The sequence below is a fragment of the Liolophura sinensis genome, chromosome 7 (genome assembly GCF_032854445.1).
Source record: "Liolophura sinensis isolate JHLJ2023 chromosome 7, CUHK_Ljap_v2, whole genome shotgun sequence".
Taxonomy (NCBI): Eukaryota; Metazoa; Mollusca; class Polyplacophora; order Chitonida; family Chitonidae; genus Liolophura; species Liolophura sinensis.
The window spans coordinates 8,441,396-8,452,773 of record NC_088301.1 but is presented as its reverse complement, the minus strand read 5'-3'; the positions used below and the strand labels follow the sequence as shown (position 1 = coordinate 8,452,773).

The window sequence follows — 11,378 nt, the reverse complement described above, 5'->3', positions numbered from 1 at the left end:
ATGAAAACTTGTGACTGCTTCTCTTTCCATACTTTATATACTTTCTTAGCTCTTTTGTACTTTGCGTTAAAAATCGTTCTTGGAATTAATCTTGGGATTATTGACCTGAAACGAGCATTTTGGTTGACACTTGCCGTACAAATGTCTGTTTCGACTTATAGCTTTATTACCAGCATTCATCAGTAAGATTTCATTTGTTTGTTAGAATGATGATGTGGATATTTTTGATACGGGAATGCGTGTGTGTGAAGAATAAATAGAAACAATGGTTGAGGCAGAGTGTCTATGCTCTCCGACATCACTTCCTGCCTCATCACTGCGATCTCAGTGACCTTGTCATTTGTCAAGATTTCTTTTATAAATTTTTTTAGTGGTGCTAGTAAAGCGTAAAGCGAACGTAGAGAGTGGCGCATGCGCTGTAAGAGTATTAATTCAAATGCTGGTGTCACATCAACGACATGCCAAAGGGAACCACCCCCACACAGTCGCAGATGAAATCAGTGAGGGTTGCACTTACACTTCATTACACTAAATTAAGTCTTACTCCTCCTCAGCACCAGTACGATCTCTGTGAGTTCAAATTCCTCCTCTCATCCGCATATTGCTGACAGACATTCTCATGTGCGGCCAAGGATTTCGACCGTGCTCTGCACGGTTTTATCCAACCATAATACTGGCCACAGTAATAAATGTGAAGTATTCTTGAGAACATCGAAAAACACCACTCCAATAAATGAATAAATAAATGGTTCTCAGGGACAACTCGTTATACCACTAGGCCAATAAGTGTCTTAGTCTCTAAGGACATGACCACACGTGTAATGTGTTACTGTATAAAAAGTAAAACAGCCATATATTTACTATAAAACAAACAAAAGTTTTATTGCCCCAGTTTATCTGGGCAAAGTCGAACATGAGCACTGGCATGTAATAGCCTACACATCCTTCGTACAATTAGTAATCATTCCCAATCATTTCAATCTTTAGCCTGGACACGAAGAAGATCTACATAAAGGCCTTTGTCTACAGCACAAACAATGAACCTAAAGCGAATATTTTGTCAGACCACAAATATGCGTTTTTCTTGGCGGTCTTACTCAAGGCATGAGATATCCTAAATCTACTGGACAGGTTAGGATATGATCCATTTCATGTCATTTTGAAATTCTTTTTTACCACTGTGTTTATTTTGTCCTCCCATCACGGATAACGGCTCTTTTTCATTTCCATATACTACGGGATAAATATGTTTGTCTGATGTGATATGGGATTCTACCATTCAACTACCGATGTCTGTGCTTTTCACAAAAGTAGCCTACAACAGTAACTGGAATGCATATGCAGTTTTTTCTATAGAACGAAAGCTGCAAGAAAAGTCCACACCGTTTTCCGTTGTGTTTCAGCTGACAGGTGGGGAATCTGTTTCCTCCGCTGACTAATTTAATTACCGTGTCACTATTTACAAAACAGCTCCATGTACACAGTATTTATTCTACAGGGTGATGAAGTGAACTCAGTAATGATTTATGGATTTACAGTACACTCTGTTATCTGCTTTATGACAGAATACATTATATTAATGCAGCAGATTATTCTGTTAAATGTAACACACATATTCTATTAATTCAACATAACCATTCTATTAGACTCACAGGATGTTATGTTGAATGTGAGAAAATATTGTGTTATAATAACAGAATACATTCTGGCATCACTCGGACAACAGACATACTGTTAAATTTAACAAATTATTTTTTTAAGTGTAAGGAGGCAATGTAAACCATAACTGCATTACTGAATCATAGTTTTGCAGTAGCAACGGCATAACACGTTTAAGTCTAGACTGATGTCGAAAAATCAACTACCCGGAACCTCTTGTAAACACCTGTACTAAATTTCAGTATACATGTAGGTAAATTAGACCGTAACTATAGTCCAGTGGAATTGTCATTGACGTCATAAACAAAACGTAGGTGAATTGGGAAAATTCAGGTACAGATAAAATGGGCAAAAGGTTGGATTTACAAAGCTTTCAAAGTTATACCTTCACAATGCCAGATTGTACCATCAGCACTGTAGGCATTAGATAGGCCAAGCATCGGCGTGGTAGTTACGTGTCCGTAGAACCCAGGCCCGCTTCAACTATCCACATCTGCTGTGGACTGCTGTGGATTTCTTAGCCAAAACGATGGCTTCCACCGATTAGGCATGTTCCTTGATATATAGGCACTGTATATAGAAAAGCCCAAATATGTTTTCTTACTGATACATATATCGTATATAAATAATTTACTTACAAAACCATACATAAGTAAACCCTTAACTTATTAACGTTGTGCACGAGAACAATGCCAAAGACTTGTCACACAAATATTAAGCTTACATATAATATAAATAAGATGATGACAATCATATCTTGTGTAATCTGTCGTAAGCCACTTGCATTAAACATAACAAATGTTAATTCAGAATAATACTTCTCAACAACATTGCACTATATTATATATATGTAGCCAATGATAAAAAATCTCGACTCATATGAAATTATAACGCCCACAAGTATCAACATAGTCCGATAAGACATAAATATAAAAATACATACAGCGTTAACTATCGAGTACCTGCAAATCTTGGGTAATGTACATGTTGGTGACATTGCAAGTACATGTAAATAAGTTAAGTACAAGACTAAAAAAAACAGCGAAATTAATTTTGCTTATTAAAACGTATGGAGAGTTTTCTGTAATGATGTTCACCAATATTATGAGACATAAATATATGGAAAGACAGCGGTAATATTAGCCTTACCTTTTATATCAATGCCTGCATTGCACATTACTGAAATTAGACCTAATTTTTTGCTTCTAGAATATACTGTTAAAGGCCTAAATATATGCCTATGCATACTTAGTGTATGCTTGCTCTAAGTCTGGTCATGATATACAAGCCTATCATATTGTGTTAAGGAAGTAGTACACTATAGTAGACATTTTGATGCCAAATCTATGTTTGAGACTGTGCGTAATACAAAATGAATGTAGGTACGTATCGGGTAGAATTCATGTACATTCACTGTTTATTAACTTAACACACATAAACTATTCAGTGTTGGTGAAGTACCTGGCGAAGGGCGGTGGATTACTCCGTGTATTACTGTATCCAGAACCCATAAATCTAATTACACTGTAATACAGTGTTAATTTCTTACATTAAACATTAACTCTAATCATATAACGAAACAATAAATAAATAAATACATAAATACACATTTATATAAAGGCGGCCAAACGATCTAGGGTACGCGAGACATATTTCAAATAAATAACAATGAGATCGTTTTCAATATTTACGATATAATATATTATAGACTCAGAAATAAATGCCCTAGTTTGTGGGCTGATCAATTCATCATTGACGGGCTACTGAGGTTCTATCCAATGGCATGATATCTTATAAAGTCTGCAAAATGGGAGACTGTGACACATGAGGTGTAGCTGTGACATATGAGGTGTAGCTGTGACACATGAAGTGTAGCTGTGAGACATGAGGTGTAGCTGTGACATATTTAGTATATACATATATCCGTGCTTTCTTTCGAAAGGAGGATACCCCGTCTTCCTGCCAGCAAAGCTGATACTGCGTAATCTCCCTTGCTTGACTGTACATGTCAGTTGATGGTGTTGGACATCGCTAGATTGATTAAAGTGAGGATATTTATGACTAGGGGAGACAGGCAAACCTGCGCCAGCACGACTTATACAACGGTAGTTTACGTATCTGAAATAGTCAATGAAAGAGAGGTAATGAGAAGCGGAAATGCAGAATTCCATAGTAAACAAACCGGAAAGTGGCCGACAGGTGACTTGCGGTTGCAATGTCGTTTAGCTGATTAGATTGAGAGTTCAACGTTTTCTCTTTTACTATAACTTGACATAGATTACCCCCACCTTGATATTTAACGTTATGTCAGGAACTAAAATATGGGAGCTAACCTAATGACAGCAAGCAATGACGCAACCAACACAAAATACAGCTCAGCAGGCAGCTCCTTTCCTCATTTTCCTTTCATTTTCCATATCCCTTAACCAAATTTATAACAACTGTCCATGTCATTCGCTCATTTTCATAGGTACACGTTAATACGAATGGAAAAAATCTATTTGTTTTAGATTTTTATTTTTAACAAGGACATTGGGTGACATTAACTGAGATTCAAACAAGAATTAACAGCACAATAATTCGAAATGTCACCTGATAGCATCTTCCTAACCACGCAGGCCCCTCATAATTGATTTCTGATACCTGAGTACAAGTGTGCCTTCGCCATTTAAAGGAACTGATTCGAAAGCTGGTATCGAGGCATATGTGACATTGTATAGAGAGGGACGTTGTGTCCCAATATTCCTTTTTTATGGTATCACTCTGTGTCAAAATACCCTGTGTCTCTTGTTAATAAAAGCTTGTACATAACCTACTGAATCTTATACGGTGAACAGTGAATGAATAAAAATGGGTTTACGGGTGAAGAAAACCGGAGTAGCCGGAGTGGCCAGAGTAAAACACCAACCTTCGCCAATTACATGTGCCTGACAAACCTCTTGACTGAAAAACAAAGGATAACATAAGAGCAAATGGTGACACAAAATTTCAGGTGCTCAAAAAAACATGTTCCTGACGTGAGTGTATGTTACTGGTTCGCTTCATATACGGGAGATCTTTTTATATCTATGTATTAGAGTTTTTCATAAGATTACAAAGTAAGATTTCTTGGGTAGGTTTTGAAAAACACGACTCGATAGACAAAAACATGTGTTGACGGTCATCAATGTATTCTATTTACATATTGCCTATCACATACAGTTGTGATACAAACGTATTAGGCATCAGAATAATCAAAACGTATTGGCTATTCCTTTGAAAAGTCTGTACACGTTTTTTCAGTTACCAAGGTACATGTATAAGACACGTATATTTACGCTAATTGAAAAGTTTGGGCCTACTCGTTAAAATAGTGAGATTTCAACTGACCCAATTCAACTCAAAAACTGAGTCGCTTATGGGCTGACCGGATGAGTCATGCATGGAAGGCTCAGTTGATTAATTTGGCTACTCATTGGAGTAGTCTGTGGGTTAAACAATAAGGCCTCGGGCCTTCAACGACTGAGCCCATTTGGTCGCATTACTCAGTTCTATGGGCTGAATCAGCTCAACTGGAAAATACCAGATTTTGAAAAAGTTTACCCAGTCTTTTCCCCAGGCGTAGAACTAAAACTAGAAGCACGACAAATGTTCAAGGACAAAAATCCATAGTTCTCTAGATCTGAACCACAACAACACATTTGTGGCACTGATAGAGAGGTCCCGGAGATGACAGGACATATACCCAGTGACAAACTGTACCTTTCACTCATTTTCAAAGTCTATTTTTTTGTTATCACAATATAATGTACAAAATCGCGCATCAAATGTCAATATAATACAGCCTACGAAACTCCATTCACCGTGGGGTACTACATGAGAATGCATTTCCTTTTAGCTTTTCCTTCCGTTTTTGTGACTTTGTCTTCTTGGTTTCCAGCTGCAATGACATTGTCCGTCGCTTTTCTAGCTGTAGCAGTTCTTGGAAAAGCTCTTTTACGTTGTAATTTGTCTTTGCCGACGTTTCTAGAAAGCACAATTCCATCGTTTGGCCCAGTTCCATGGCTTCCTGCTGCGAGATCTCGCGGTTCACTTCGTCACATTTATTGCCCACGAGCATGATGGGAATGTTTTCAATGTCGCCTTTTAATTTCGACTATTTCGTCGAAAATTGGTTTGAGCTCTTCCAGCGACTGTCTGCTAGTGATGGAAAACACTAGAATAAAAGCATGTCCTTTGGAGATGGAGAGTCTCTGCATGCGGGAAACTGGTGGCTACCGGTCGTGTCGGTGATCTGCAAGGTGCACACCTGTTTGTTACAGCTGATCACCTGGCGATAAGTGTCCTCAATCGTCGGGATATAACTCTCCCGGAAAGTTCCCCGGACAAACCGGAGGACCAAGGAACTCTTACCCACCCCTCCGGCACCGAAGACCACCACCCGATAGTCATTGCTCTGCTCCGGCATCACTCGTAGTCGCACGGAACGGTCCTTTTGCAGTTGCTGGAAATATATAACAAAGGAGTTATGTTAATAAACATAATAAGGTATACATAAATTACGCCAACGATTAGGGCGGGCCTAACAGAAATTAAAGCTGCCTACAGTCGTGACGTCAACGGGAATAGTTGTCAAACAAACTGGGGTGCTCAGCTGGTCTCGCATTTCTGGTAACTTCGCCTAATAGAAAATAGAATCAAGGTAGCAGAAGAGAAGAAACACCATCACTGAACATTAAACGCCAAATCGTTTCTCATATTCCAACTAGGAGATATGAGATATTTGGGGCCCACTGATTTGATAAGAGGAACATGTAAAGAATAAATATTGACTAATTGATGGTGACAGAGAGGGGACGCACGGCACTGAGGCTTAAATGGTATTCAATTACAGACTTTTTTTAATTGCTGAGAGTCAAGTTTAAGGGTCCATTTACCCCTTGAAGTCCTCTGAATATCTAGCTATAAATGACCAAATGAATCGGGAGAGCAAATGTACATGTAGAGTGCATTTTATGTTGAGTTACTGTTGCGTAATGAAATTGGTTAACAGGGAACAAGTAACTAACTTCAGCTACATGTTTGTCTTAGGGTGGATAATATGATCTCAGTTAAGGTCAGCTGGCATGCGCACGCTGCTTTGTCTTATGTAAGGCTAGTAAGTACTCTCGGCTTCAGTACCAACGCTATATTCGGACAGTCAACACCGTACGGTAAATTGTTTGACGCCCTTTGATGATTTCACCCATTTCCATTCATTGCCTATACTACAGTACTGTTTCCACTGGGCGGCTTAAAAAAGAAATTTGTGTATGATTTGTCACCAAGGGTCGTCGTTTGATGTGTTCTGATATTGCGTGAGGCCTGTCATAAACTCTAATTTAATTTACCATATAAAGCGGGGTGGTTTATTTTGATGAGGCATTACACGATGGGAGTGCGACTGCCCGAACAATTACACGATGAGAGTGCGACTGCCCGAACAATTACACGATGGGAGTGCGATTGCCGGAACAATTGCACGATAAGAATGCGAGAGAGAGAGAACACTTTAACGACGGCAGTGCGACAGCCAGATCAAATACACAATGGGAGTACCACTACCAGAACAATTACCCGACAAGAATGCGACAGAGAATATTTAAGCGACGGGAGTGCGACTGCCAGAGCAAGTACACGATGGGAGTGCAACAGCCAGAAAAAGTACAAGATAGGAGTTCGACAGCCAGAAAAAGTACAAGATGGGAGTTCGACAACCAGAAAAAGTACAAGATGGGAGTTCGACAGCCAGAACAATCAGACGATGGGAGTTCGACAGCCAGAACAATCAGACGATGGGAGTTCGACAGCCAGAACAATTACACGATGGGAGTGTAATCACGATCTGTTTGATTTGCAGAATGACCATTTTGTCCTGCCTATATGAATAAAGCCTGTTTATCTCCACAAATAAGGTGTCATCTGAGTTTTTGTCACAGCCAGTAAATTTACATAGTCTGTGCAAAAATATAAGCATGCAGGCCCATGTTATACTTTAACTGAGCTACAATGTATAATGAAGTCACAAGAATTTTACAAGCGTTAAAAACAAATTTTCGACCCAAACTATAAAGTTTAAGAAACAAATCATGACAGAAGACGCATTAAAACAGTGACAATGCATAAATGGTACATATATGAGTTAAATGAAAACACACAGGATGCATTAAACTTACTGTCCTCGCAGAGAGGCTAATTAACATATTCCAGAAATGACCAGTGGAAACGGCCGTAACATCATAAGCCGTGACATGTCAGTGAATGAACGAAGCGGGAGGGTGAATGTACGACCAAATGTTATTGCATTCGTTTATAGAGATCAGGTTTTATGTATGGAGATTATTTATGGGCCACTTGCGGGCGATCGGTATTGCTGAAGTAGTTTTTATTTTGTTGGAAATGCGAGGCTCGATAGTCGACAACCTGGCTCGACTTCGACCACTGGCAATATGTGCTCGTTTGCCAAGGTATTTTTCTCGTAAAGAGCGTTCATTGGATAACGCTGATTACATCATATTTCTCTCGTATCAGAAAACTTAAAGATAGAGATATCATATCGACAGATTCCAATGGTCTCTTGTGGAGAAAGGTGATCAAACTGAAGAATGGCCAGTAAAATACACCTAGGACGAACATGGATGCGAATGGAATAATCAATTCGGCTTGGGTTTTACGCCGTACTTAGGAATATTTCACTGAGACGATGGCGGCCAGCACTATGGAGGGAAACCGGTCAGAGCTCCTGCGATCCCACGACCATCCGAAGGCTGCTGGCAGATCTATCAAAGCAGGCCGGACAGGAAGCCATGGACTTGAACTCACAGCGATCTCATTGGTGAGGGACACTGCTCGGTTATCGTCACGCAAACTGCTAGGCCACAGAGAATCCACTTTCCTCTCCATTGCAACACGTGAAAGCGCACAGTGAATACACAACTTCAATTTTTTTGGCTGAATAATCAACGTAATGTATCTCAGTCGTTTCATCAGTGGTTTTAGCACATTGCAGAAATTGGTGGTCAGGTCTGTCACTATATAAATAGAGAGAAAAGTGTTTCGCTCTCTTCATATGATTCCCTATCCAGGTACTCCCACTCCAAATTGATTGGTGCACACAGTGACTGCAACAGCCAATCAAACATTTCTGTTTATAGATCATAGTGATTTCCGGCGAAATTGAAAGTACTTACTGATCGGGACATGCAGACTACAAATTATTCCTCAGTATTGTTAATTGTAATTATTAATCTTAACATCCTCTCAGTGATTATCAGAATAGAGCGAGCACAGACATGCGAACTACCATATACCACAGTGGCAAACTTCTCTCTGTTTACGTAGACCCCTAGTTCAATATAAAGCTGCCTACAGTACACAGCTTAAAATGCAGCTGCCATATGATAACCAGCAACCGAACCTCGAACACCATCTGTTTGCAGGACTTAAACATTATATCGCCTCACATTATCGCTGATCTAATTACAGTATGATTCAACGCCTGTGTCATTTAAATAGGGATACTAATAAATCAACTTATCAATATATACACTTAATACACTGACACAAGGTCGAGTGTCGTTACATTTTCGTCGCTATACATGTTATAACAGCGCTGGCAAATGTTCATGCATTACTTAGGTACACTTTATAACGTTATCCACGTGGGATACCAAGCAGTCGCGGGACTACATGGCTTGAAGGGGCATATACTATTTGAGACAGATCACAGAGCCAGGACTTTGTAGTTAATAGCGGAGACCTGTATACGTACATACATGATATATAGCTGAAGGACCATATTTCGGAAACAGGTATTTAAATAAAGGCAAAGAGTACTTTCATCTTTCTATAAATAGGCCTACACATATACCTTTATGTCACAGAGTTAATGGAATTATAACAGTCTCACATAAATATTTGACCTGACAAGACTCTATACATTATGATTACAGTATCAGTATGTATGTACATAGTAAGTCGGTCGATGATCGTGTCTCTACATGGGATAGACCTACACTGTAATGCAAACATAGTGGAAGACATATATACGTGCACATTTGCGCTGACTACATATGGACACTCCATGTAATTACACCATCACAGTGAATCACGGTACAGCAGCAACAGCTGAAGGCATTGGAGAGTATATAGCCACTGCAAATATTAAGGACGCATGCTATGGATTTATGAAAACACACGCAATAATGTGCAAACGCCTTGCTGATTTTATTTGAACGCAGACGTCTTATCCATAAACGTGTTATGGTATATGGTGAGACTATATACGCATACGTTTTTATTAAAACAGGCTGGCTTCCTTTTTATAACACTGACGTTTTCAGTAAATCAGTTTCAACGTTTTCCTCCAAAACATTGGTGTTTTACAGAAAACACGTGAAATGTCTACTAGAATTGTCAAATAACCGTTTTTATGTGTAAGCCTATCAGTTTCTGCGGTGCGTGGATATTCGCTCTTTGGATAGCCAGCAAAAGTGAATACCGGGAAGACGTATAACCTGTAGGCTATCTACCCTGACAACATACAAGCATTCCATGTGACGACAACATCACAGTGAACAAAGGTAAAGAAGCGATAGCTGAAAGCTCTAGATATTTAGCGAAACTGAAAGTTTCACGGAAAGACCTCTAGGCTATATCTACCCTGATTACGTTTAGGGACCGAATGTGACTACACTATCTCAGCGAACAACCGCACTCTAGCGCACTCTGTCAGTTCCGTCAACGTCCGTGTTTAAACATTAATAATACATATTGTATAAATACAAAAAAATATAGAATCTCAATAAATTTGATCACTAGGTCGACATGTAAATGAGGTGTGATAATTGCTCCACTAAATGTATTACATACCACATGTCACGTCGACACCTGCGAAAAATGATGTCGATTTCATTGGTCTTATTCTTTCCGACAGGCACGTTTTCTGTACAATTGCTCGCATGGGCTTGGATGAAGAAATGGTAAACATTTACTACGTACCTGTGTGACTAAAACCGTTCCGGTATCGTCATATACCACACCGCCTGTCACCTCTCACTGCTTTATGTGACAGCTAGTGATAGTACCATCCTGCATAACACAGTACCAAGTACGACTCTGTCAGCATTCCAACAACTTGACGCGCACGCTCATGCAGTTATCCGCATTAAATGAGCAGTGAGAAGTCAGTCGAACTTTTAACAGCTTCCGCATGTGTTAATGGCAATTATGACGTATTTTCTGTGGAGAAAAACTGATACACTTTACAACGGAACGCGGGGCGGAAATAGGCAAGCGAAGGTCACCCAGTCCACCTACGGAGGTTACATATTCGGTACGGTAAACGTCAACAGAGCTAAATATTTGTTTTCGTGTACGGTATATTACCGTGTACTGAACGCCTTTCGTGTCACGACTCGTATAAGAAATGCACTCCAATAAGATTAGGCGCTGCACACGACCACTGGCTTCAACTTCGCATGTTTTCTTCCGCACAGCAACATGAGAAGAGTTACAAAAACTATTAAAGCGAATGGACGGGCTACGTAGTCTGTAGGTTAGTCTTCAGTATAACCCACAGACATGAAACGTGAAACATACGTGTACGTTTGCAGATGGTCGACAATGCCCGTGTGGCAATTTGCGCAGTCTTCCACCAATGCGGTGCCCATGTCTATATGTCATACGTAGGAAGGTTCGTT

General features: G+C 39.7%; 1 protein-coding gene across 1 annotated transcript; it reads right to left on the bottom strand.

The window, feature by feature from the left end:
• Window positions 1-891: 891 nt before the first annotated feature.
• On the bottom strand, window positions 892-10,813 carry LOC135469855 (GTP-binding protein Di-Ras2-like). Its single transcript, XM_064748478.1, is given in 4 exon segments — window positions 892-5,785; window positions 5,787-5,899; window positions 5,902-6,142; window positions 10,678-10,813. Coding segments are annotated over 3 exon segments (606 nt in total). The 5' UTR covers window positions 6,107-6,142; window positions 10,678-10,813; the 3' UTR covers window positions 892-5,497.
• Between the last annotated feature and the right edge of the window lie 565 nt (window positions 10,814-11,378).